The following is a 24725-nucleotide window of genomic DNA, read 5'->3' on the forward strand; positions in this document are numbered from 1 at the left end:
CTGACTCTACACATGACTTTAACACAGAGAGGATCACTCTCACAAGTGGTAGCTGGGCCCTCCACAGATTTGATTCATTGCCCACCTGTAATGACACATGGTACAAACCACAGCAATGATGCAAAGATGCACTTGGAGCTGCACAGTTTGATGGTACAGAACAAGCTTTTGAAATCAGAGTTGCTTCACAAACTGGCTGCCAAAACCTACTTCCAGCAAGCTCCACTCTCTGCCACCTCTCCTATGAGTAAGTCACAAGTGTATGAAACCTGCCCAGATAAGAAAATGTTTTGTTTGTTTAACCGGTAATTAGATGGGAAAAAATGTTTTAAAAGCCCCCCCATCCCCCATCAAAACCTTCTTCCTCCTGGGGGTGTTGATTGACAGCCGGCTGAACAGGAGCCAGCAGTGTGCCCAGGGGGCCAAGAAGGCCAATGGCATCCTGGCTTGTGTCAGCACTGGCGTGGCCAGCAGGGACAGGGAAGGGATCTGACCCCTGTACTCGGCACTGGTGAGGCCGCACCTCGATTCCTGTGTTCAGTTTTGGGCCCCTCACTACAAAAAGGACATTGAATGACTCGAGCGTGTCCAGAGAAGGGCAACGGAGCTGGTGCAGGGTCTGGAGCACAGGTCGTACGGGGAGCGGCTGAGGGAACTGGGGGGTTTTAGTCTGGAGAAGAGGAGGCTGAGGGGAGACCTCATCGCCCTCTACAGCTCCCTGAAAGGAGGGTGCAGAGACCTGGGGATGAGCCTCTTTAACCAAGTAACAAGTGACAGGACAATAGGAAGTGGCCTCAAGTTGTGCCAGGGAAGGTTTAGACTAGACATTAGGAAGCATTTCTTTCCAGAAGGGGTTGTCAGGCGTTGGAATGGGCTGCCCAGGGAGGTGGTGGAGTCCCCATCCCTGGAGGTGTTTAAGAGTCGGGTCGACATAGCGCTGAGGGATCTGGTGTAGTTGGGAACTGTCAGTGTTAGGTTAATGGTTGGACTGGATGATCTTCAAGGTCTTTTCCAACCTGCACGATTCTGTGATTCTGTGATTCAGTGTGATTTACAGCATGTTCATGAAGAGCAGAAGATGGTTGAAGGACTGTGACCCTGTCCCACAGCAGGGCAAAGTGGCTGAGATGGATGAGCATGCTCTGAGGGAGGAAGGAGCATGGCACAAGCCCTTTTCAAAGGAGAAACAATTGTGCTGAAAGGTAGCTCAGAGTCAACACCTCCAAACTTTTTTTTTCACACATTTCCTTTTCGTAATTAAAGGCTAGGGTGATTTTGAGGACAGATTCTGAATAATAAACTCCCTTTTGGTTTTAAATATGTCAAATCACATTGTTTCATGCAAAATGAGAAGCACTAGTTTGCTTCTCTTGGGGGAGCATGTTTCTAGGGGAAAATGAAGCAGAAACCAACTTTTATTGGTGACATAGAGCAGTCCCAAAGAGAAGCTGGAAACATTGATGCTGTCAGAAGTGGCTATGTTTTGAAAAGAACCTAGGACTCTACACGCAGTTAGTGCAGAAGTCTTTCTGAAACCAGCCCAGTGTAAGGTAGCAAAACAGATGTGGAGTTTCTCAAGCTATATCCAGACCACCTAAACTGTAAATGTGTGACCCATAAGCAGGACTTACCTGTCTAAATATCCAGTGTGATTGAGATTCACTATTTTTACTGTGCTATCTCTTAAAAACTCTGAAAATCAAGAATTCCTTCACTTAGGGCAGTGGTATTTCCAAGGCACACACACACAGGCCTTCAATGTAAGCATTAAGTACAAGTATTTCAGTGCATAAAGCTGGAACCCAACTTCATTCCAAAAAGCTTTCCCATCATTTAAGGACATGAAATGAGACAAACTCCAGCAAGTGTCTGGAGAGGTCCATTCCTGAAGACACATTCTCACCTGACTCACCTGGGATGCACTGAACTCAACATAGGGCTCACTAGTAACTCTCTTCGAAAACAGTGACAGAAGAGGCAGTGTAGGAGGACAAGTGCCTATTTAAATGACTGGAAAGCATTAAAACTGGCTTAAGCGATACTTGGTACCACTTACAGCTCTGGTTCCCTTGCATGCAGGGTGAGAGATAAGAAGCGACACAGAGGAAAGCAGCATTTCAAAATAGGGAAGTAGGATATAACAAAGAGGCAGTGTGAACCCTGCAGTGAGTCTTTCAGAAAACATACTGAAAGCTATTCCCTAGTAAATGGCTTAATAACTATCATTGTTATCATAATATAGCTGGAGTGAAATTAAGGATTAGATATAGGCATTTTGTAAAATTCCTCACCCTTTTGATTTAAGCTGCACTATTCAACTACACAGTGCAGAATTTTCCGAATGACAATGTCATGATTTGCTACAACATCAGAGGCAAAGCTTGGAAATAATTTATGAAAATATTCGCTTAGCTGGGGAATACCACTTAGCCCCTGTTTGCAAGGTGTAAGTGAGCTTTCCAGAGTACACAGGACTTGATCTGCTTCTCTCTGAATAAATAATCCTCTCCCATCGCACACATATACATACATCCTCTTCCAAAATAATGTTCTTACCTTATCTTTATTTTCAGAGCCAGAATCCTCAAGTTTGGTCCGAATGACAAAGGGAGTAGATAATCTCAGGAGAACTCGTTCAAATGTGGCACTGATTTTAGGAGAAACTATGTCAAAGCAGTCTTGGAATTTCAGAGTTTTATGAGTGTCACATCTGAGCTGCTTCCTAAGACCTTCTCCAAGCTGGAGAACCAGCATGTTTGGATCAAACATCAGGTGAAAGGGGAAGGCTCTGCAGAAGGTGCTGATGCTAATCCGCAGGTCTAAGGGGGAATGGGAAGTTCCCGGTGGAAGTGCTTTTGTGATATTTGCATTTTCATGTTCTTTGATAAGGAAGGTCAGACAACTGCAGTTACCTGGGTTTGTCCCCTCTGAACACAACTTATCATTAGTGACCTGTTCTACTTCCACTTCCAAGCGGTAAATCTTCTTTGCTGCTGCCTTTATCATTCCCGTCATTGCAAATCCCACAATCTGATGTGGGTGAAAGTAATGAAGCATGAGATTGCCTTCAGGGAGCTCTTTGCATAGGAAAGAAGGGGATTCCAGGGTGGCCTGTCTTCCAAATGAAGTTCTAATGTGCTCCAGCAAAGCATCAAAGCCATTGAAGAAGTCTTGAAGGGTCCCGCCTACAGCTCGAAGAACTCTTTCATTCTCATCAAAGCAGATATTGAAGAATTCCTCTCCAAACCTTTCTTGCATCTCCTCAAACTTCAAACCTGTAGGACAAAGAGACAATTATATCAACATAGTATTGCTACTGTGTCACATTTTCCCTTTGTTCTCTACTTGCTCAGTATTTTCCAAGTCAGTCAGAGTGGCTTTTTCACTTGATACCTTCCCCATGGGACTCCTGTTTTTTTCTGGTCGTTGGGAATAATCCTAGAAGCCATTTTTGCCTGTCACTTAAAGTTTTCATGCTTTCAGCTCACTGTCCCAGTCTGCTACTTGTTGCATTTACACTTGCTTGTCTCCTTTGCCCTGCTGGAAGCCAGGATACGCTACCATTTCTCTGACTTTTGCATGTCACATGCAGGCCACTGTGTGAATGCACCCAGCCATGGGTGCATCCCTTCCATTGTTGATCTAGCCACAAACGAGCCTTCTGCTTTTATAGCCCCTTTGCTCAACTGCCTTTGTGAGGGATCCAGCTCTTACCAGCTTGAAGAATAAGCTACTGAGACTCAAAGTCATGCCTTTGGCTTTCAATAAGTAATGTAAAGCCCTGCAGTCAGATGACACTTTAGTAGCTGGGGGAGGGGAGTTGTGGGGTTTGGGTTTTCTTTCAGACAAAATACTTTTCTCATTATAGCTATTGGGCACTGCCAGAAGATACAAAGGAATAATTACTTCCTTTTTTGTTGTCTGCAAAGGAGAGCAAAGCCTCTTCATTTTAGGCTTCTACACTCACCCATCTTTTAAAAAAAACCCTGCCTCTTAGAGCAATCTAAACTGCTAGTAAATGGGACAGCTCTGTGATATCTCACAATGTCACTTCAAGTCTCCATCACAGAAATTCAAAATGTTTTGATTTACAGTGGTGATAAGACTGGTATTGCTGAAGGGATGAAAAAATATGAGTGAAGGAAGCTCCTGGATACAAATGTGCATCAAATCTTACTCCAGTTCGTAATACCATTTTAAGGATAACCTAGGAAAAATCATTTTGAGATTATTATTATTAAACATTTTCCTCTGTCTTACTTTAGGTAAGACATGCTCTGTTAAATTTCACCTGTATATAATCCCTATATCACCTAATAGAGTTACAAAATTAATCAGGTATGTTTGTATTGTTCTAAGCTGTAATATAAGAAAAAGAAGTACGAATCAGTTGTATGTGAATGACAAATATCCAGCAATAATTTTCATTCAATGGAAATTAATGTAGGAATTAACAACATACTTCCTTCAGTGTACTGAAATCAAATCAAACCATAATTCAGTCAACTAGTCAAACACCTTAAAATTTATTGTGAATTCTAACATAAATGAAGGGCAGTTATTTATTTCCTAAGGGCACAACAGGCCCTTTATTTTAATATGTATTCAGCATGCTTTATAACATTAAGATCCCAGTGGATCACTGAACTACTCAGTTTGTTTAGATTGCTTGCAGTTTTTTTAATTTTAAAGAACAGTGTGATTAGTGTCTTTCATGCCCAAGGGTGTAACAGGGGACAATAACCTTTTCAGACAATAACCTTTGATCATCTTCAGGCAGCATCTGAACTGCCTATGCATACAGGCATAGTTATAATGATCAATATTCACAAGGAATCTGAGCGTTCCACAGCTTTGCAAACTATCTGAAATGATAGTTTTGTTTGGACCTTCAATATGGTTAACAGCAGATTAAAATGCATAAAATTACATATATAAACAGGACAACATGACAACATAACAAAGCATATTTTATAAAAGAGGTAATAGTAATAATTTGGGAAAGCTCATTCAAATGCCATTACTCATAATCAAATTTGGTCACTGAACTAGGTTATTACAAAAATATTCCCAGGACCTTTTATGACCACAGATGGTCAGATCTGCAGCTAAGCCAGAAGAAAGTACCTCTGGTACACAATGCCCCCTGATACCCTGACTCAGGGGACAGTGCCGCCAATTCCTGATTCATTACCACTATGTCTTCATAACAGTATTTTAGTATCTTCCATAAAAATACACACTATAATCTAAAAATAATTAAATTCTAACCCATACCAATAACATTATCATAATTGGATATTAATAGCAAGGAGCTAAGAAATTATCATATTAATGTGTATACACAAACACATATGCATACTGTTAAATCTCATTGCTCTGTAGAGTGAACTGTGAGTAGCTTTAGAAGTCAGTGTGTGAAAGTGAGAAGTCTAGCAGGGGCACACATGGCTGTAAGACTGCAGAGGCCCTGAAAGTATGGGAACAGGACAGGATCAGAAACCCCTAGGGTATTTGTACGAATGACCAAAGACCGTTATCGAACTATGTAACACCCACAAAGCGGCCCCAAGTGACCAGTAAAAGTCAGTTGCCCTGCCACCACTAACTGAAAATAGTGTATGCAGAACTGATCACTCGTGTGCTTTACTGCTACATACGGAAGCCTCGTCTCATTATCATTAACAGGAGTTGGACCTTAGTATTCGAGCTAAGGTTTTGCTGATTGTCTTAGTCTGGTCTTGTCATTCACGCTGGAGGACTGGCTGTTCAGTCTGGACACAATGTACTGGCTCCAAGCAACATGAATTATACTATGAAATTCAGTTCAATGACCTGGCTCAAGGATGTGCCACTACTTTTAAAAACATTTTAGCTTTGAACTGATTTACACACAGCACCAGCAGAAGATTAAGTTAGCTCAGAGTAGGAAAATGGGTATGTTCAACCAAACTGCTGACCTTAGTCGAGGATTTTCTTTCTACTAATAGACACTACGTGATACCAAGAAAATTAAACAAAATCAAACAACCTTCTAAAACAAATAATTATAATGTACCTATCAGGGAAATTTATTCCTAAACCACACCAAGAAGAGGTCAATTCTGCTTGAAGCATGGTGTTTTTTCTTTAAAACAAAAACCTTTATTTAAATTCCTATTATACAAACACAAACTATATTTTTCTGTATTTCTACAAAGCTTTTGGCTTCAGTGATGTGCTTGTGTGAAGCTGCACAAAATACCTAATCTGTGTTTTTACTGGCTTATTCGTGCCTCTCCTACTGAAACAAATGATGAACAGAAGTACACACTTACCTAACATTAACTCTGTATATATTTCATCATAATCTTTTCATTTACTACGATATAAATGGTCCCAGTCTTTTTAATATCTTCTGGGGAGTTTCTCCCTACCCCTTTCTTTATACTTCCAGCTTTCAAGAGACAATAGAAATGGCCATCATCATCACAAGGAAAGAAAATGTCAGACTGCATCAGATTGCTATTCATCTGCTCTGAAACCCTATCTCAGCAGTTATTGGTATCAGATGCTATAGAAAATCTGATGGAAAATGATGAAAAGACATGGGTTTGAGGAAGCTCCTCCGTAACTGCTACAGTAAATGTTTGCTTGTTCACTGAAATGGATGAAAATACCAGATCAGGAGATAGTTTTATTACATATAGAAAAACCTGCTTGTTAAAAAATTTCCACTACTCACTGTCTCTATAGTGCATACATTACTACATTTGGAGACTTGCACAGGCTAATTAGTATCTTCAAAAGTTACATTTGGTATGATTTCCAATTCCAACATATCCAGTCTTTCCTTTTTTTTATTTTGAGAAAAGACAAATAAAATCTTCAAAATCATCTTTAAAACCTTGAGGTTATACATCTACATAACACAGTCTAATCTTTTCAAACTCATCTCACATTAAGTTCTCTCTCTGCATCTTCATTTTTTCATTTTGATTTTCACAACAGAAAAATTCAAATTTGATGGCACTGAAAATGTGATTCAACTTCATCAAAACTGATGATTTGCTATTCCCTTATGAAAATCTGGCATTTCCATTCTTTCTTTTTCACTATGGACCTCTAATCAAAATTTTCATCCAGCTGCCCAGAAAAAAAGATATTTGAGATCTGTATGCATGCCCAGCACTTCCAAATGCAGAGGCCACTGCACTCCCATATCACTTCATGCATGACTCCGACAACCACAGATAGGGCTTTCTAATGGTCACTAGCTTGCATCGGTCAGTACAGAGAAGTCTTCCTTAGTTTTACCAAGACACTTCACTAAATTGTAGTAACACAATAAACCAAAATTCATCCTGATACTCTGTACTGTTGCCCAAGTGAAGTCAGTTGTTATTTTGAGCTTCTGCTATTTACCAATCTTCTATTGATATACTGAATGAAATTCTAAAAATTTATCAGTCTCAATTTGCCTTTCTCTTGGAAAGTTATCTACTGTGCTCCTACCACTTAATCCACTTTTTGGGGAAGACAAATCACATCTCTTAACATTAATATTTTTTTTCCTTTGTAGTTTATTTTTGTTGCTTTTTCTTACAATGCCACTTTTATTCTAGCCCATATTGGAGAGAAATTAAATATGCACATTGTAGAAGGAAACTGAGGCAAAGCAACTGTAGAATTAAAATATTGCTATGGGCCTCCACTACAAAGCACTTTGGGATCTATGACAAAAGTACTATAAGGTCTATTATTATACTTTGAAAATGTGTCTCAAAGATGTTTAGGGAACAGATCCTATACTTGTGAGCCAGATCCAAAATTACCAAAGTCTTTAAGCATAAGCTCAAAGTACAAATTAAGTATTTCACTGAACTGGAGCAGAAATAGATGACTTCATCCTGTAATAACATGCTAGTAAAAGGCCTTTCTTCATTTTCTTTTCAGCAGTGCCTCTAAACTCCGAATCCACTACAAAACGTCAAGGAACTAATACGGTATTTCTAAGTATTTTGTACATTACTAAGTGGAGAAATTAGATAGGAGTCTGTTCCCATAAAGAAAATCTCAAATCACGGGCTCTTCAGAAACAAATAGAAGATGAATGATGCAATAAAAATGTCAAAGTAATCCATTAATTTGCAGAGCATGCAGAAGCAGTTACAAGCCATCCAGTTCTTCCTTAAAGTAAACCATGGAGACAGTGGTTGCAGAGTGGCCAGCATCTGATTCCTTTGGCATGGGGATACCCATTAAGAATCTGTAAAAGTCAAATACTAAGGGGATGGGACAATTCAATACGCAATTCCAGAACTCATACTGTGTATGGAAGCAGAATTTGCCACATTCAAATACAGAAAATATATCTTAAATGGTGTTGGATTATCAGATTTTTGGTGTGAATAAGATCCTTTCCTTAAACAGTCTTTTGGATGGAAAGCCAGGTGGCAGTACAGAATTCCAAAACATAATTTAAGATGGTAGGAAGAGCAACATTTATTCCCCCAGTAAAAAAGGTTTTGATGTGTACAGGTTAATGCTGAAGGTACATTAGCTGAATCATTTGGCTTGTAAATGAGGTTAGTACCAGTATCTAATTACTGTATAAAGGACTTTGATCTTACTTCATTATGATAGTGAATTTTTATCAACCTAGGAATCCAGATAGTATTTTTATATTACCCATTTTAATGGTTTTTACATATATATAATAACATAATTGTATGCCTTTATATATGGTTTTGACACAACTGTAAAATTTGTACTACACTTCTGTTACAGTGCCATACAGGGTCTGCATATCTTTCAAGTTTTCATAAAATAAAAATGAGAATTGTGAGAAAGAATTCCTCACACTTGTTCACCTATAATACTTGTTTTATCCAATTTTAATGAAGTGTTTTCTTTCCTTGTTGAAGTGAGGATCTCCTCTGACAAACGATGCTTAGAAGTATCATTGTAATTACCACCTTTTGGTGAGGATCTAATCACCTGTGCTCACCATGCATATGAAAGATTCTGCTCCAAACTGCTGAAACAGGCAGTGTTTTCCCCATATAGTTCTTTCAGTAGCAGCCAATTCTGCAGGCAAAAGTCAAGCTGTCTGAGCAAGTCTATCATCATTTTATGCCTCCCCATCACATCTTGGAAACCTTACTTCTTAAATTTGCACAGGGTTTATTAAATGAAAACTGCAATCGCTCAGTTGGCAAATAAGGCAGATCCAGCTTGTTTCATGTTAACTCAAGATCAAACTGCAATCAGAACAGAGTTTTTTAATCTGCTTTTGCATTTAAATAAGCATTGTATGTCTTTGAATTGACATAGGGAGCAGAACTTCACTTCTTGGAAAGAATAAAATTGTAATGAAATCTGAAAACTCTTCCCATGAAATGCAAAATCATCTCTCATAATTCCTCACATATATAAAGGGCTCAATTCACCTGACTAAATATAGAAATCTAATGCTACTTAGCCTTCGTAAGGCATCTAAGACATCTACAAAAGAACTAACGGATAGTTACATCTACCACAATACAGGACTTAAGGGAGACCTACACATTTTTGAAGGTTTGACAGAGGCCACACAAGATACCCCACAGCACCTAAAATAATTACAAACACCTACATTTAGTTAGTGAATCACTGCCAGAATGTCTTCTACTTTATAAATAGACTTCTACAAGATGTTATTGTACGTTATAACTTCAAACTGCTCACTATCTACTGGTAGTTCATCTGCTTTCCAACAATAAATAGCTCTGATTTGAGAAGAGTGGGACAACTAAGGCCATTTGGTATAAACATTTGTTCTTTTCTAATTTAGATGTATTCATCTTAGTTTTGAAATCACATGAATTATGTGATTTTTGTTCAGATTACTTCTGTATTACCAGTGCTCTGTAACATCTGCTAAATAATAGAATCCTGTGCATATAGCTTAGACCCCCCACCCCAGGTAGAGTTCCAAGTAATATTAAAATCCTTTACTATTGCCAGTCCTCTGGGCCATGGAACATTTCCTTTTATGCCATTTGTAAACCAACAACTTTAATTATAAATCAGGCTGTGTATCCTAAATTAGTTGCAGCCTAATGACTCTCTGCAGTTCTTAGCTCAAAGGAAAAATGGTAGCAATTTATGTATTTTTAATATATAAGCATTAATAGTTCTCAGTCAGTGTGACAAACCTTTGTCCATCTTTTCCAACTACATCTCCTAATGTCACGGTAGGTTAAGATCTGTCCTGATATCTCCTTTTCAATGTATTTCTGTCCTCTTCAAATGTAGCATTTCTCAGCAGCGATGTGCTGTTATTATTTATTTAATAGTTACAGAATGATCCCAAATTTATTGCTCTTTAACTACAGCATATGAGTAAGAGCTGAGACTTTCTTAGTTTCATAAAGGAAACACAGATCTGCAACTTTGACAAATGTACAGAGAACAAATGACTTTTATAGAACTATGCCCTTTGCACTAAATGAAGGAACAGCCCTGCAAGATATATTTAGGCGTGAAGTGATCTGTTCTATATAAAGCAGCCTACAGTACAGATCTTCTTCGGTGGTGACAAGCAAATGTCACCCAGAGCAAGAGCTCTCTAAACCCCTACACGAACGATGGATTCCACCTCCTCCTAAGTGTCTTGGGAAGTCTGAATCCAGAAACATGATTTATCTCTCCCTGACAGGACAGGTGTCTGGGCTGGGATTCCACCTAACTCATCACTGGGGGATTTGGGAATCCTCGACACTGTGTCATATCATCCTCCAAATGGAAGATGCCCAGAAACATATTCACTTAGAAATGATAGACACAAAGTCCTCACGTCACTCTCAGAAGCAAAATCAAGAGGACGTGCATTATTTTTAACCTGCAAGTTAAGAATGCCTAACAGAAAAAAATCTTGCAATACATGAGTCCACATGCAGAGCTGACTTAGCAGCCACTGATGTATGCTGTGCATTTTTTAAGGAAAATGAGGTAACTGTAGTAAGATTTTAGGAGCCAAATTTTTCTAACAGATGAAAAAGAACTCTGTTGTACAAATCAATTTCTTGAATAAAAAATGGAAGAGAATGTTTTTCTGTATCTTAAGCAATGGAAAGTCAGGTGCAATGATTTGTCCAGGCCTCCTTGATGAAACAGCTATCTGATACAAGTGCATTTGTAACTTTGGGCTGCGTGCCCAAGGTGTGGCAAGTGTTAATTATGTATTACATAGGGCATGGTACCAATTTAGATACTATAGTCTAACACACAAATAGGTTTTCAAAGACAAAATTCCTTCTATGTTATTAAATACTGGGTATGAACATCTACTTCTGCTTTGCAAATTTTGCACAAAAGATTTTTTTATACATACTGATGAATTTAGGCTACTTTTCATTAGTTTTACTATCAAAGTTATGACAGATTACAGAGTTCCTCAGCAAGATGCAAAGACACCCCAAAGGAAATACTGGTACCATTTAAAGGAAAACAGGTAACTCCCTTCATGAAACACCCTTTCTTTTTTTGTGAAGGATTGACATAAGAGGGAAAAATAGTTCATGACCATAAAGACTACATTAATTGTGTGCAGTGTTTGAAAAGAATGTTTGGAGGAGGTGAGGTCAAGGCTGTGCAATTTTTATATTGCTTGTGCATCTGGGATGTGAGAAACATCATGTGATCTATCAGAAGTACACACTGGGGTTGAAAAATAAAAATTGGGCATTTTCTATTGCTTCATAAAACTCAGTAGCACAGATCTGCTTGGAATGTCTGCCCAAAAGATAAGCAGGAGACAGGTCATGAAGGCTTATTCTTTGAAATACTTTATTTTCAACTAGGAAATTTATAAAGGCTCCCTTTAGAAGCTAGGATTTCTCTTTTTCCTAACTTCCAATATGCTGTCACTTGTTTTTCCTTTGGATGATAGGACTAGGGGAGTGATCATCCCCTGTACTCAGCAGTGGTGAGGCTGCACCTCGAATACTGAGTTCAGTTTTGGGCCCCTCACTACAAGAAAGACATTGAGGGACTGGAGCATGTCCAGAGAAGAGCAACGAAGCTGGTGAAGGCTCCAGAGCACACGTCTTATGAGGAGCAGCTGAAGGAACTGGGGTTGTTTAACCTGGAGAAAAGAGGAGACCTCATCACTCTCTACAACTACCTGAAAGGAGGTTGTGGTCAGGTGGGTGTCAGTCTCTTCCCCCAAGTAACAAGTGACAGGATGAGGAAAGGGCCACAAATTGCACCAGAGGAGGTTTAAATTGAGTATTAGGAAAAAATTCTTCACTGAAAGTATTGTCAAGCATTGGAACAGGCTGCCCAGGGAAATGGTTGAGTCACCATTCTTGGAGGTATTTGAAAGACATGTAGATGTGGTGCTTAGGGACATGGTTTAGTGGGATTTGGATGTGTTAGGCTTACAGTTGAACTCGATCTTAAAGGTCTTTTCTGACCTAAATGTTTCTATGATTCTTTCATTCTACATGCTTATGAAGGACACTGTCAAAGTGTGCATGCACCAATTAAAGAAAGCAGAGTCCATCACAAAGCTGTCTGGACTATTTTGGAAAGTTACAAAGTTAAATATTCCCACCTTGGAAGCTGTCAGCACAAAGAAAATCTCTGCCACTGATCTGGTATCAGACATGGTTTACAGCATTGTGAGCACAATGGATGTGGCTCCCTTAATTACTATGGATTAAAGGAGAAAGAGTTCTGTTGACTTGTAGCAGGAGCAGCTCAGGAATGAGACAAGGATAATCAGATCCTTCCACTGCAGGAAGATGGTGTCACACTTTAGTGATGATTTGACAGGAAGAAAATTCCCATATTCATACATGATAAATCACATGCTTTGAGCCGAGCATACAGCTTGCGGTCATCACTTTCCTGTGAGCAGTGTACCAGGACTATGGTGCAAAGCATCTGCTCACAATCTTCCGAGCTTACTAATGATCTCAGCATTTGTTGCCTTCTGATGAACAAGGAATGCCAAACAACTACTTCAGAGGCAGTTAGAGAGTCAGGAGAGGGGAATCATGTTGGCATTATCTATGGTAGGAGAGCAGGAAGTTGCTTTCAAGTACCTTTAAGAAAACACTTTTTTCCAGCTCTAGACATCAAGTCCCTGTTCCCGATCATATAAATAAACTGAGAGACAGATTTGGTTCAACAGTTTCTCTTGCCTGCATCACAGACAGACTCATTCTTGTCTCCTGTGTCAGCAATGCCAGTTGCTCTAGGTACACACCCCAATGGTTACATCCTTCTTGCATTGAAAGGACTCTCACTAATCCTTATTCAACCAGAAAAATAACTGTGCATGTGAGAATCAATTACACAGGTCCATTAATTATTTACCTGTTGTGACAGGAGTGCAATTAAGACAAAGAAGCTGATTTTACTGCTCATTCCCTTATGTTCCTGGCCCAGATAATAAGAAGCACTGCTTTTAAATTATCTCAGTGTTTTGCTCACATTGAAATTTGTTTTGCTACAAGCTCAAATTCATTCTTTAAAAGGTACTTACTTTCCAAGAGTAAGTCTCTGCAAACTTATTTTCAACAACGTCCACTTTAACAATTACCCAAGACAGTAAAATCTAGATGTTATCCCTACACAGTGATCCCAACAGTCCAATCTGCCCGACACACATGCACTGAAAAATAAAGCTGCACATTACTTAATCAGGCTAAGGGCCCAAAACTAACATATTGATTTAAAAGCACTCTGAAGATGAAAAAACATTCATAACTATTTCTTAGGACACATACTGTGTGTCATGGTGAAATAAGTACTGAATGTCTAATTTGGGTTTTTTTATAATATTAATATGCATGTGATAACATGAAGTCTTTGCTTTTCATGAGTCCTTCCTCACAGCATTTGTTTCAGAGAGTTAGCATTCAGTTATTTTAAAATACAAACAAAAAATAAAGGTAACTAATACTAGACATATTTACAATTTATTTTGTTTTAAATTCTCTCCATGACCAAATGTGCAAAGTGCCAGGTATGACCTCTTCCCAGCAGCAGTTAAAGGCACTCAGAACCTCCCTGACAGCACCTAGCATCTTGCAGAATAAGGTACCTGACACCAAAAAAAAGCATTTTGTATGTCAGTGAAACACAGTCATCTCTTAACTAGAACATGTCAGCTATTTCACAGACCATACCAAGTCTGTTTAACAGTTTGGGATAGAAAAGACAGACATGCAATGCATATACCTCCAAAAGGATTTTATGTTAGCAGGATACAATAGTCCAGACCACAATGTGGGCTGAGTATCACCTTACCATATTCCCCTGACATGGAAGGTAAATCACATCTTTAATTATCATATAAGGTCAGATTTCAGTGTTGTGCCTCTTCTTGAAGAAAGTCTCCCTAACTGCATAATCCCATAAAAATATCACAGGTTTATGCTGCATATTACCAACTGAGAGGAAACATTGTGAACCAGAGCACCATCTTTCATGCCTTCTACTCCAACTACAGCAGCCTACCAAGACCTCAAATGGAAGAGCAAAAAGGGTTTCAACATTACAAAGTACAGCCCCAAGTGTTGTGAGTGCTATACAAAAGTTCAGAAAAAAAAGCTCAGTACTCAACTAGTGAAAATGTCATCATGGTATCAACAGTTGCTTCATGACAGTTGGGCCAGAATCAGAGCTGCTTTCAAGCTAGAAAAGACCCCATGATTTGCCTCTAGAAAAGACCCCATGAGTTGCCTGGTCATTCAGGCTATGTTGCTCATGTCTTCAACCAGACGGGGTTAGAAACCTCCAAGGGCAGAGACTGCACACAGGTTGCCCAAAGAAGGGCCACCTGGCTTTGTCTGACTGTCATTATGGGAAAAAATACCCAATCTGAACATCTGCTGTTTCACCTTAGGCCTGCTGTCTCTTCCCCTCCCATGCTGCACCACTGTGAAGAGCCCAGGTCCCTCTCCTGAGGACCTCCCCATAGGGGCTGCTGTTAAGTCCTCTCAAAGCTATCTCTGCTCCAGGATGAAAAAGCCCAGCTCCCCCAGATTCTCCTCACAGGGCAGGTAGACCAGCCTCCACCATCTTAGTGGCCTCAACTGAACTCCCTCTGGTTTATCAACCTCTCTGTGGTTTTGGGCTCTTAACATTGGATTCAGTAATCCAGATATGGTCTAACAAGTACTGAGTGGATGGAAATAATGAGTCCCTTTAATCTGTATCCCTGCTCCTGCTCATAAAGCCCAGGCTGCCATTGCTGCCAGGACTCGCCACTGGCCCATGTCCCATTTGCTGGCCACCAGGAAACCCATGGCCTTTCCTACAGAGAAATGATTGCAACACCTCTCCGGCTGCAAACTCCATGAAAGCAGCAGATGGCAAATGACACTGCTCCACAGTGGACACTACATAGCAGTGGACATAAGTCACCTACCAGACTTCAGCCACTGTGCTCCAAGTGGGTGAGCTGTGGTTACTTGACCTCAGGACTGAGCCCAACCATGCATAATACTGATAAACTCATACTGATCAACATGATCACATTGGTATTACTTTCTTGTTAGTAGACAGCATAATTGCATACAATTAATATATGAGAACACTTCATGACTTAGAACTTACTTAAAGAGTTATTGACAATTGTTACAGTCCTGGAAGTAGAGCTGTGTAACATCAGCTTTGCTACACTGCAAATGACTATCACAAATAAAACAGGAATTACTGCTTTGAAACAATTATCTTTAAAAGCAGTTAGTAGTTTTCCTCCTTGCAGTTCCCTGGGAAATGTAGACAACCACCCAGTGGTTAAAGCTCAATCTGTAAAGTTTACTCTAAAACAAAGAATATGATCAGTTTCATAGAAGTGAAACACTTAAAACAACCTCAGCCAAAAATTAAGTTCTCCGTGTCAAGCTCTGCACCTTTTTTTTTGTTTGTTTTTTTGCTTTTTATGGTAGATTTGTATCAGCAACACAGGTCTGACTGAAAAGCAGTAAAACTTACTAACTTGAAAAAGAGAATAAGCTGGAAAAATCATATGAATGAATGCAAATAGACAGCTATCTAATATTGACACCTATTAAGACAGTTGCACTTCAGTGATGGATAACATGCAACATTTCTAGAAGTTTATTTCAAGCAAGCATTCTTCAGAATGAATGTACGTTTTCAGAATGTTTCAAGTCTTAGGTGCATCGTGCTCTCTGTATCTCAGGCCCTCTGTCCAGGAGGTCCACACACAGTAAGAGTATCTGTTGTTCTGTAGAACCCCTATAAAACCACCTGAGATAATTCCAAGACCAAGGCCTGCACAGATGTAAGTCCATTTGGACTCAAAGCATTTGAAACTTTTCTAATCACTGGGTATTGCACAACATACCTCCACTGACTTCACTGAAAATTCATTCTGAATTTTCTCAAAGGCATAAAATATATGTAGAAAAGGAGACAAATGTAGCAACAGTACACTGATACATAGCTGCCTACCTCCTAGATCTTTTTTGTTAGAGCAAAAATTCCTTGGTCCATTGTTGGTATTTGGATGGTGGGAAAACTTTCCATCCAGCAAAAGGAAACAAATAAAATACTTACCAAGTACATTAGCCGTACACTGGAGAATTCCTGAGACATCTTCAGTTTCTTCATTGCCAGAGCAGTCTGTATATGAGCATCTGTTTGATATATTGTGAAAGTTCTTCTCTGCATCCCTGTAACTGCAGTTAGAAAAAAGTAAAAATGTTATAGCATCTCCTTATACAAATGCAAGGTCAACAAATGTCTTTCAGAGTGGTGGTAAAGGATGCCTTTAGCCTCCCTTGTCTCTGCCCTCTTCTCCCCTCCATCACCTCCTCTCCATTCATGCATTATCACACACAGATGACACTCTGTGTATCTCAAGTATTATACTAGAATCTGAAATATCACCTGTAATGAGAATGAAGACATAAGAAAAAAACAGTACAAAAGGGCTGAGGCATGAAGGAAGGGTATCATACATATCTGACATACATCATTCCAACTGGAGCGTTGTCTATAACAAAGCTGTACAAGGAAAATATTTATAAGGCAATGCAAGTATCTAATAAGAATAATGTATCTTCTGCATCAGTACATTAGCACTGCAGGTATAAAACCTAGCTTTCTTTGTGAATTATCTGAAAAGATCTCAGCAGAAAGAAGGATGTGAAGCTGAAATTACTATACTATCAAAAATAAGTTTGTGTTGTAGCTTCTTAAACAAAAATTAAAAAGAATTACACCACTGATGAAAGGCACAGAGCTGTGGTCCGACCAGCAAGAAAGCAGCTACCATCTAAATTATTCTATTTGATTTGGCTTGCTGGATTGTTTCTCCTTAATTCAACAGAAACAGAACAGAAGATGAGACTATGTTTAAAACAAAGCTTTATACAGGTGATAATGAGAACAGAAGAGGGAATACAAGTGAAGAAAATATTGGAGCAGAGTGATAATGCACTTGGCAAAATATGCAATCGATTTAGCTCAATGAACAGAGAAAAGCTTTTCTAATGAGTATTTTATTAACAGTTTTGTTCTGCGCTCATACTTTGTTTATACTTCATAAATCATGAATAGCAGTTTTAAGGATTAGACTCTTCATCTGGTTAAGTCTGCAAAACCTCAACACCTGGGTTGCCAGCACCTGTGGAAAAAGACTAGAAAGGATTGAGAGCTGCACATCAGGTTACCCCCCAACAGGGAAACTGGTTCTCCAGGTGGAGTAAAGCATATTGGGAAGAGTGGGCTCATATTACTTAAGGTGCCTTCTGCAGTGAGCTGCATGGTCTGTACCACCTTCCAGATTTCCAGCGATGCCAGGCCATGTGCTTGGCAGAAAGCCACACACTGTCCAAGCTGACCCACAGCCCAAAGTCACAGCCCAGCCTCACCACCACTCCAGGCAGCCAGGCTTCTTCAGCCAGTGTCACCAACTCCCTGAATGACACCATGGCCACTCTTTACCTCTGATCTTGAGGTTCAACAGGGCTCAGTGCTGGGTCCTGCACTTGGGTCACAACAAGACCATGCAACACTACAGGCTTGGGGGAGAGTAGCTGGAAAGCTGCCTAATGGAAAAGGACCTGGGGGCATTGTCAACAGCTGGCTGAATATGAGCCAGCAGTGTGCCCAGGTGGCCAAGAAAGCCAACAGCACCCTGGCTTATATCAGAAATAGTGTGGCCACCAGGACTAGTGAAATGACTGTCCCCCTGTACCTTCACTGGTGAGGCTGCACCTCGAATATTGTGTTGAGTTTTGGGCCACTCACTACAAGAAAGACATTTACACGCTGGAGTGTGTCCAGAGAAGGGCAACAAAGCTGGTGAAGGGTCTAGAGCACAAGTCTTATGAGGAATGGTTGAGGGAACCAGGGTTGTTTAGCCTGGAGAAATGGAGGCTGAGGGAAGACCTTATCTTTCTCCTACAACTACATGAAAAGAAGTTGTAGCAAGGTGGGTGTCAGTCTCTTTTTCCAGGCAACAAGCAGTAAGACAAGAGGAAACAGCCTCAACTTGCACCAGGGGAGGTTTAGATTAGATATTACTTCTTCACTGAAAGAGTTACCAAGCACTGAAAGAGGTTGCCCAGGGAAGTGTTTGTCACCATCCCTGGAGGTATTTAAAAATGTGTAGATGTGGTGCTTAGGGACATGCTTTAATGGTGGACTACCACTTGGCAGTGCTAGGTTAGCAATTGGACTCAATAATCTTAAAGGTCTTTTCCAATCTAAACAATTCTATGTTGCTTCGATTCTATCTTGACCTGGATGGGAATTTGATGAACATTTATGTTGCATCAGGTGTCAGCGCCCAGGTGGTAGCAGGGGGAGCTACAGGGGCCTCTGTGAGGAGATGCCGGGGCTGCCCTGTGTGGGGCACAGCTGGTTCCAGACGGTTCCAACAGCCCCACCGCATGGCACAGCTGCGCCCCTAGCCAAGTGCGTGGCACCTCTGAAAACTGAATTTAAGAAAGAGCAAAACACCTCATGGAGGTGTGAGGCGTGAAGATAAGAACTGAGAGAAACAGCCCTGTGAACACCTGGGTCAGTGAAGAAGGAAGGGGAGGAGATGCTCCAGGAGCCAGAGCAAAGATTCCTCTGCAGCCCATGGTGCAGACCCTGCTGAGGCAGCTGTGCCCTGCAGCCCGTGGAGGTCCACGATGGCGCAGATCTCCATCTGCAGCCCGGGGAGGACCCCATGCTGAAGCAGGTAGACATGCCCTGAAGGGAGCTGTAGTCTCTGGAAAGTCTGTGCCAAATCAGGGCAATAGCACAAGGAGGATGGAGCAGCAGAGAGAAGTTGTTATGCACTGACAAAAAACCCCATCCCCACCCTCCTGCACCATTCAGGGCAGGAGGAGGTCGAGTTCTCAGGAGTGTCTTTATCTCAACCCAAAAGATTTTTCATCTTATTTTCTCCCCCTGTCCTGTTGAGGAGGGGGAATGAGAGAGGGGTCTGGCAGCTTGCCAAAGGCAACTCACCACAGCACGTACCAACAGTAAAGATCATGGGACAGGACAAATACAGGACGTCCGCTAGTGGCAGATGATACTTTAACCAGCTCATACTGATGTTCAAAAAACTTAAGTCAGTATATCGTAATTCACATGAATTACAGGTTTTCAGTGTCCCGTTTTTAAACCTACATCTAAGCCACATGTGGCAATAAATAAAAAGCTGGATTGTTACTGCACACATGCTTTCCTCAAGGCACTGTATCATCCTCTGAAGTCTCCTAATGTGAGACTTCATGCAATGTTTTCAGCAACTGAAAAAATCAGCAGCCAGAAGGCTTCTCCCCCTACCTGCCCCACACCAGACATCACCACTACCTGTCAAGAATGGCTCCCTTGATGCCCTCAGGTGCCTGTCAGACTGCTAATATTGCTGGTATCACCCACCAAACTAGGGGTCCCTGTGAATTTTAACAAAACATTGAGAAATAGGCAAGGACAATTTCCTCCAGTGCTCCGAGATTTGAAACTATCTCATAAATTCTTGGGAGGTGGCTTTCAGCCTTGATTCTGCAAAAACCTGAAAGTATGCAACCACATATGTATGTAACAAACACTGATGTAGGATTTTGCAAGAATTGGACGTCAAGTTGTAGCATAAAAACTCCAGCATTCTCAGCAAGCTCTGTGAAAGGCAAATTGGAATAGATCTTATAATTTTACAGAAAGATTCCCTGTTCTCCTTATATAGGAAACATTATTATTAATGGAGCAGTCACGCTCTGATGGGATTGCATGGAAGCAGGACTGGACAGCAGTTTATCATCAACATCCACAGTATACAGAGTTACTGCAGAGCATCTCTAAGAATTTGAGAGAAAAAATTAAAAAGGTTGTCACGCAAGTCAGTGACTTGCGAAGCACAGACCAAAACATTACCATGCACCTTTCACTACCTCACATAAACACTTACCCAATAACTTGATGCTCAAAATACTGCAATGTCCTTTGAAGAGTTTGCCGAATGGTCTGAGGCTACGGAAGAATAATTTTAAAAAAATGTAAGATTAGGGTAGTACAGTTTAATTAACAGATCTTTTAAACACACTATTTTTCTCCAGTTTTACGCCTCTTGATCTTCCACCTGCCAGATGCCCATCACAACAATGCATATGAAATATTATTCATTCCTGGTATGTCACTTCACCATTTAAACAGGAATTAATTTTAGCGTGACGTAATTAATACTGCTTACAAGACTAGTTGTGCCTAACAAAGGAGACACTTCACTATTAGCTCTCAAAAACTATCACCCACCAATTATCTCATTAATTTAAAATTATTAATTTCAAATAGTCTGCAAGAAAATACTATTATTTTATGATAAAAGTGCCACAAGGAAAAAGCATTGGGTTTTTAAACTTTGCATGGTCCCTAGAACATTTTGTTCTAAAGAATATTATAAAGATGCAATTTATTTTGGCTTACTTTCTTGACAAGCTATGACCCTCCACTCATCTTTTAAATTATCGGGAAACTCAAGTTCATCAAAAGAAAATCATGACATGCTTCAAGCATTTCTATGCTATTTGATTTAATAGTTGTTCACCAAACTATATGTGCATATATGTGTTTGTTTGCATTACTACTACTACTACAGTGTTCACCAAAATACATATGTACATATATATTTTTATTTTCCTTACTACTGCTGCTGCTGAGGCTTTTCTTATTATTTTGAATTAATTCATGAGAGATCTTTGTGTAAATAAAGCAAATGTGAAAATCATGTCATTCTCTTTTGAATTTTCCAAGTCACTTACAGCAAAACATCATTCTTCTAAAATGACTAGTTTGTACGAAATCTGAGGTTTTTCATCTGTCCATTTTGTCCTGGTGCCAGAGGTCAGACAAAGGTACGCAATTGGAATTTATAAGCCTCCCTTCTGTGTCAGAGGCACACGGGGATGTTTTGATCAGACTTGGAGCAGCAAACACTGTAGAGATATTTAGTATTTCCTTATCTTTTGGAAAAGACACCTAATTGTTTTGGGAACTAATAGTTTAAATGCTCCTTAATTAGAGGAATTTCATTCTAAATCCACTATCACCTTTGAAAGTCTCAGATTTTGTTTCTGCTGTACGGATTCAGCATTTGGAGAGCTGAGCTTTCTACCTACTCTTGCTCCTGAGTTTGCACAAGGAGGTATCTGTTTTGTGGACAGTGGGAATGAAAAAGTGTATATCAGGCTGCACTAGGTTTGGACAACTGTAAACATTTTTTTTTAATACCAAACTATAAGAATGTGTCTGCCCTGTTGAATTAAAATGTGTAGAAATGCATGCATTTAACAAATGCGTAAGGGGGCTTACAAGAAAGAAGGGGACAAAATTTTTAGCAGGACCTGTAGCAATAGGACAAGGGATGATGGTTTTAAACTAAAAGACGGTAGATTCAGACTATATATAAAGAAGAAATTCTTTACAATTCTTTACAATGAAACACTGGAACAGTTTGCCCAGAGAGGCGATAGATATCCCATCCCTGGAAACATTCAAGGCCAGGCTGGATGGGGCTCTGAGCAACCTGGTCTAGTTGAAGATGTCCCTGCTTATCTGCAGAAGGGTTGGACTAGATGACCTTTAAAGGTCCCTTCCAACCCAAACTATTCTATTTATTCTAGGAACAAAAATCAACTCAAAATAGACGTAAACCTTGAAACAAGGGGTTTTTGTTAATTCTGTATCAGATGATCTCTTCTCTGTGGGAGCTAAGTTTCCCATGTTAAAAGGTATTAGAAGTTACATGTTGTCTTGTAAAACACAATGGAAGCACCATACGAAAGAAACCATCACATATCAAAAAACTTTCCTCTTCTCAGTGGTACAGCAGGTGTTGAAGTCCTTAGACCCGATGAGCTACAAATATATTTCATGGCACGTTTTCACAGAGATTCAGAAGCTTTCCTGTGCTCAGCAGGCAGAAAAATCCATTCTTCACATATAGAAAAGATGAATTTTCCCAGACTAGCAATGAAGCAAAGTAAAATAGCTTTAAGCAAAAGAGGTCCAGGCATCTGCCATCTCCCATCTCCATACAGCATTTCCCTCAGTCTCATTCCCTACAACACACAACATTAGTACTGCACCAGCAACTCCTCTGACACAAAATAGGGAGTGGTAGAAATGTTTGATTGTTAAATCTCCCTCCTGGTTCTCCCAAAGTGCTTTTACAGCAAGGGTATGGAAGGCAGCGATATCTGGTACCACAGCAGAGAGGAGCAGAGAGGAAGGAAAACAGCTTTTTGTCTTCTCAGGAAGTTTTGCAGCTTATGACACCTGAGCAATCCTCACTGATTGTCTTTGGCTTTCTCATGCCTAACACACAGATATTGCCCTCCTTACCCATGGAAAAATCCTTCTGAATACCTCAAGATTTGACCACATAAGCAACCTCTAAGTCCTGAGCTTATTTCATCAGTAGACCTCCCTTCTCCTGCAGTGCTGAAGGAAAAAAATAGCCCATGTTAACTGTGTCTTCTGAAAGCTCAATCAGCTGCCTAGCTGTTGTCAGACAATTTAACACAATCCCATGAACTCATACCCCTTTTCAGCGGCATCTCCTCTCAAACCTTAGAAATTAAGTACAGACAAAAAATAGGACTTATGATTAAAACACTGGTCATAAACAGAGCTCTATGTAATGTGCTCACAGCCAGTATGAAAATTGACCTGAGGAGTCACAAACTCACTCTTGTTTTCTGACAAGAATTATTACAGCATGTCACTGTGCATGGTTAAAAAGCCACTGTGCTCATCTTCTCAGTTTGCTGTATTTCATTGCTGGTGAATGTCATTTTGCTATAGATGTAGTTCTGTAACTATAGCCATGACTAAACAAAACAGAAAGAAGAGATATACACCTGCTTATAGCTGCCTGCAAGGGTAGTTTGGTGTACTACGTCTTCCACTAATGATTATGCATTGCCCATGAGAGTGGGAAGGAAAGCATTTCCACCTCTTTTCTGCATCCAATGGCAAGACTGGATGGAGGCAAAATAGCTAAACCCTCTCCTCGTAGCATGACACACACCACCTCTCCAAGAAGCACAGTTCTGCCATTCAGGAAGATAAAAGACAGCCTGTAACAATACTCCTCCTCCACAGCAATGTAAGTTTGTGCCATGCAGGTACCCAGTGGTGCTTATCTACTGGAGAGGTTTTAAAGCTTCATGAACACTTAAAATGAAAGGTTTGATATAAATGTAAAATAGCAACTATTACCTAAACCAGTAAATTTTAAAAGTTCATTTTGATTATAATGATTTACTAATATTTGGTATGCATTACAAAAGGAGTAAGTCACATCAGTTCATGCTTCTAAGGGCAAATCAAATTACAACATGCCAGTATTGCTATTGTTAACTGTACATTAATCCAAGAATTACCATACCAGATCATACCCAAGCTTCATCTGGAAAGAGATAAGGTAAAAGGCAACACTGAAGAGATTCAGACTTTTGCATGGAGGAAGCAACAGGACTTCCCTGAATTAATTCTGAATCAAGGTATCAGACCATAGTTAAGCCTAATATGTCAGAATAAATTGAAAAAAATCATCAGATCAATGTATGATTATAATCAATGTATGATTATACAGGTTTCCTGCTGCTCAGAGTAACTAGAGTTACAAGTGGTTGCTCAGGTCCCTCTCCAGACAAGTTTTGAGTGTCCCCAAGGACAACAATCGCACAACCTCTCTGGGAAACCTGGGCCAGTGTCTGAACACACTCTTGACATTTTTTTTTTTTCTTAATACTGATTTGAAACTTCTCGTTTCCCAGCTTAGTTGTCTCTCATCCTTCCACTGTGGCCCCCTGTGAAAAATCTGGCTCCATCTTCTCTACACACCCTGACCAGGTACCTGTAGACTGCAACAAGATATCCCCAAAGCTGCCTCTTCTTAAAAGCTGAATGGATGCATCTCACTGAGCCTCTCCTCAGCTATCATGTGCTCTATCCCCTGACCATCCTGGTAGTCCTCTCCTGACCTGAGTTTCAATCCCTGAGGGATATGCAGAGATAACTGGTTGATAATTCAACTTTGTGACTCAGATGGCTACCTTCTGAGCCCTAAAGTTCAGTCACTATTCCACCAAATTTACCATACACTTAAGCAGTCCATATCTCACCAATTTGGCTGTAATGACACTAAAGGACACCATGCCAAAGACTTTCCTAAAGGCAAGGCAGACAATACCCCTTTGTCCCTTGAGCTA

General features: G+C 40.1%; 1 protein-coding gene across 1 annotated transcript in view; it reads right to left on the bottom strand.

Annotated features, from left to right (window-relative positions):
• The window catches only part of GUCY1A2 (guanylate cyclase 1 soluble subunit alpha 2), a 177551-nt gene that overhangs the window by 140423 nt on the left and 12403 nt on the right, over positions 1–24725 (bottom strand). The window contains exons 2-4 of the mRNA XM_026856787.1: positions 20420–20481; positions 16564–16685; positions 2557–3275 (exon numbers count right to left, since the gene is read on the bottom strand). Of these exons, the coding sequence (XP_026712588.1) occupies positions 2557–3275; positions 16564–16685; positions 20420–20481 (903 nt within the window). The remainder of the gene's footprint in view (positions 1–2556; positions 3276–16563; positions 16686–20419; positions 20482–24725) is intronic.

The sequence above is a fragment of the Athene cunicularia genome (assembly GCF_003259725.1).
Source record: "Athene cunicularia isolate RWA chromosome 1 unlocalized genomic scaffold, athCun1 chr1_part1, whole genome shotgun sequence".
NCBI classification, from domain to species: Eukaryota; Metazoa; Chordata; class Aves; order Strigiformes; family Strigidae; genus Athene; species Athene cunicularia.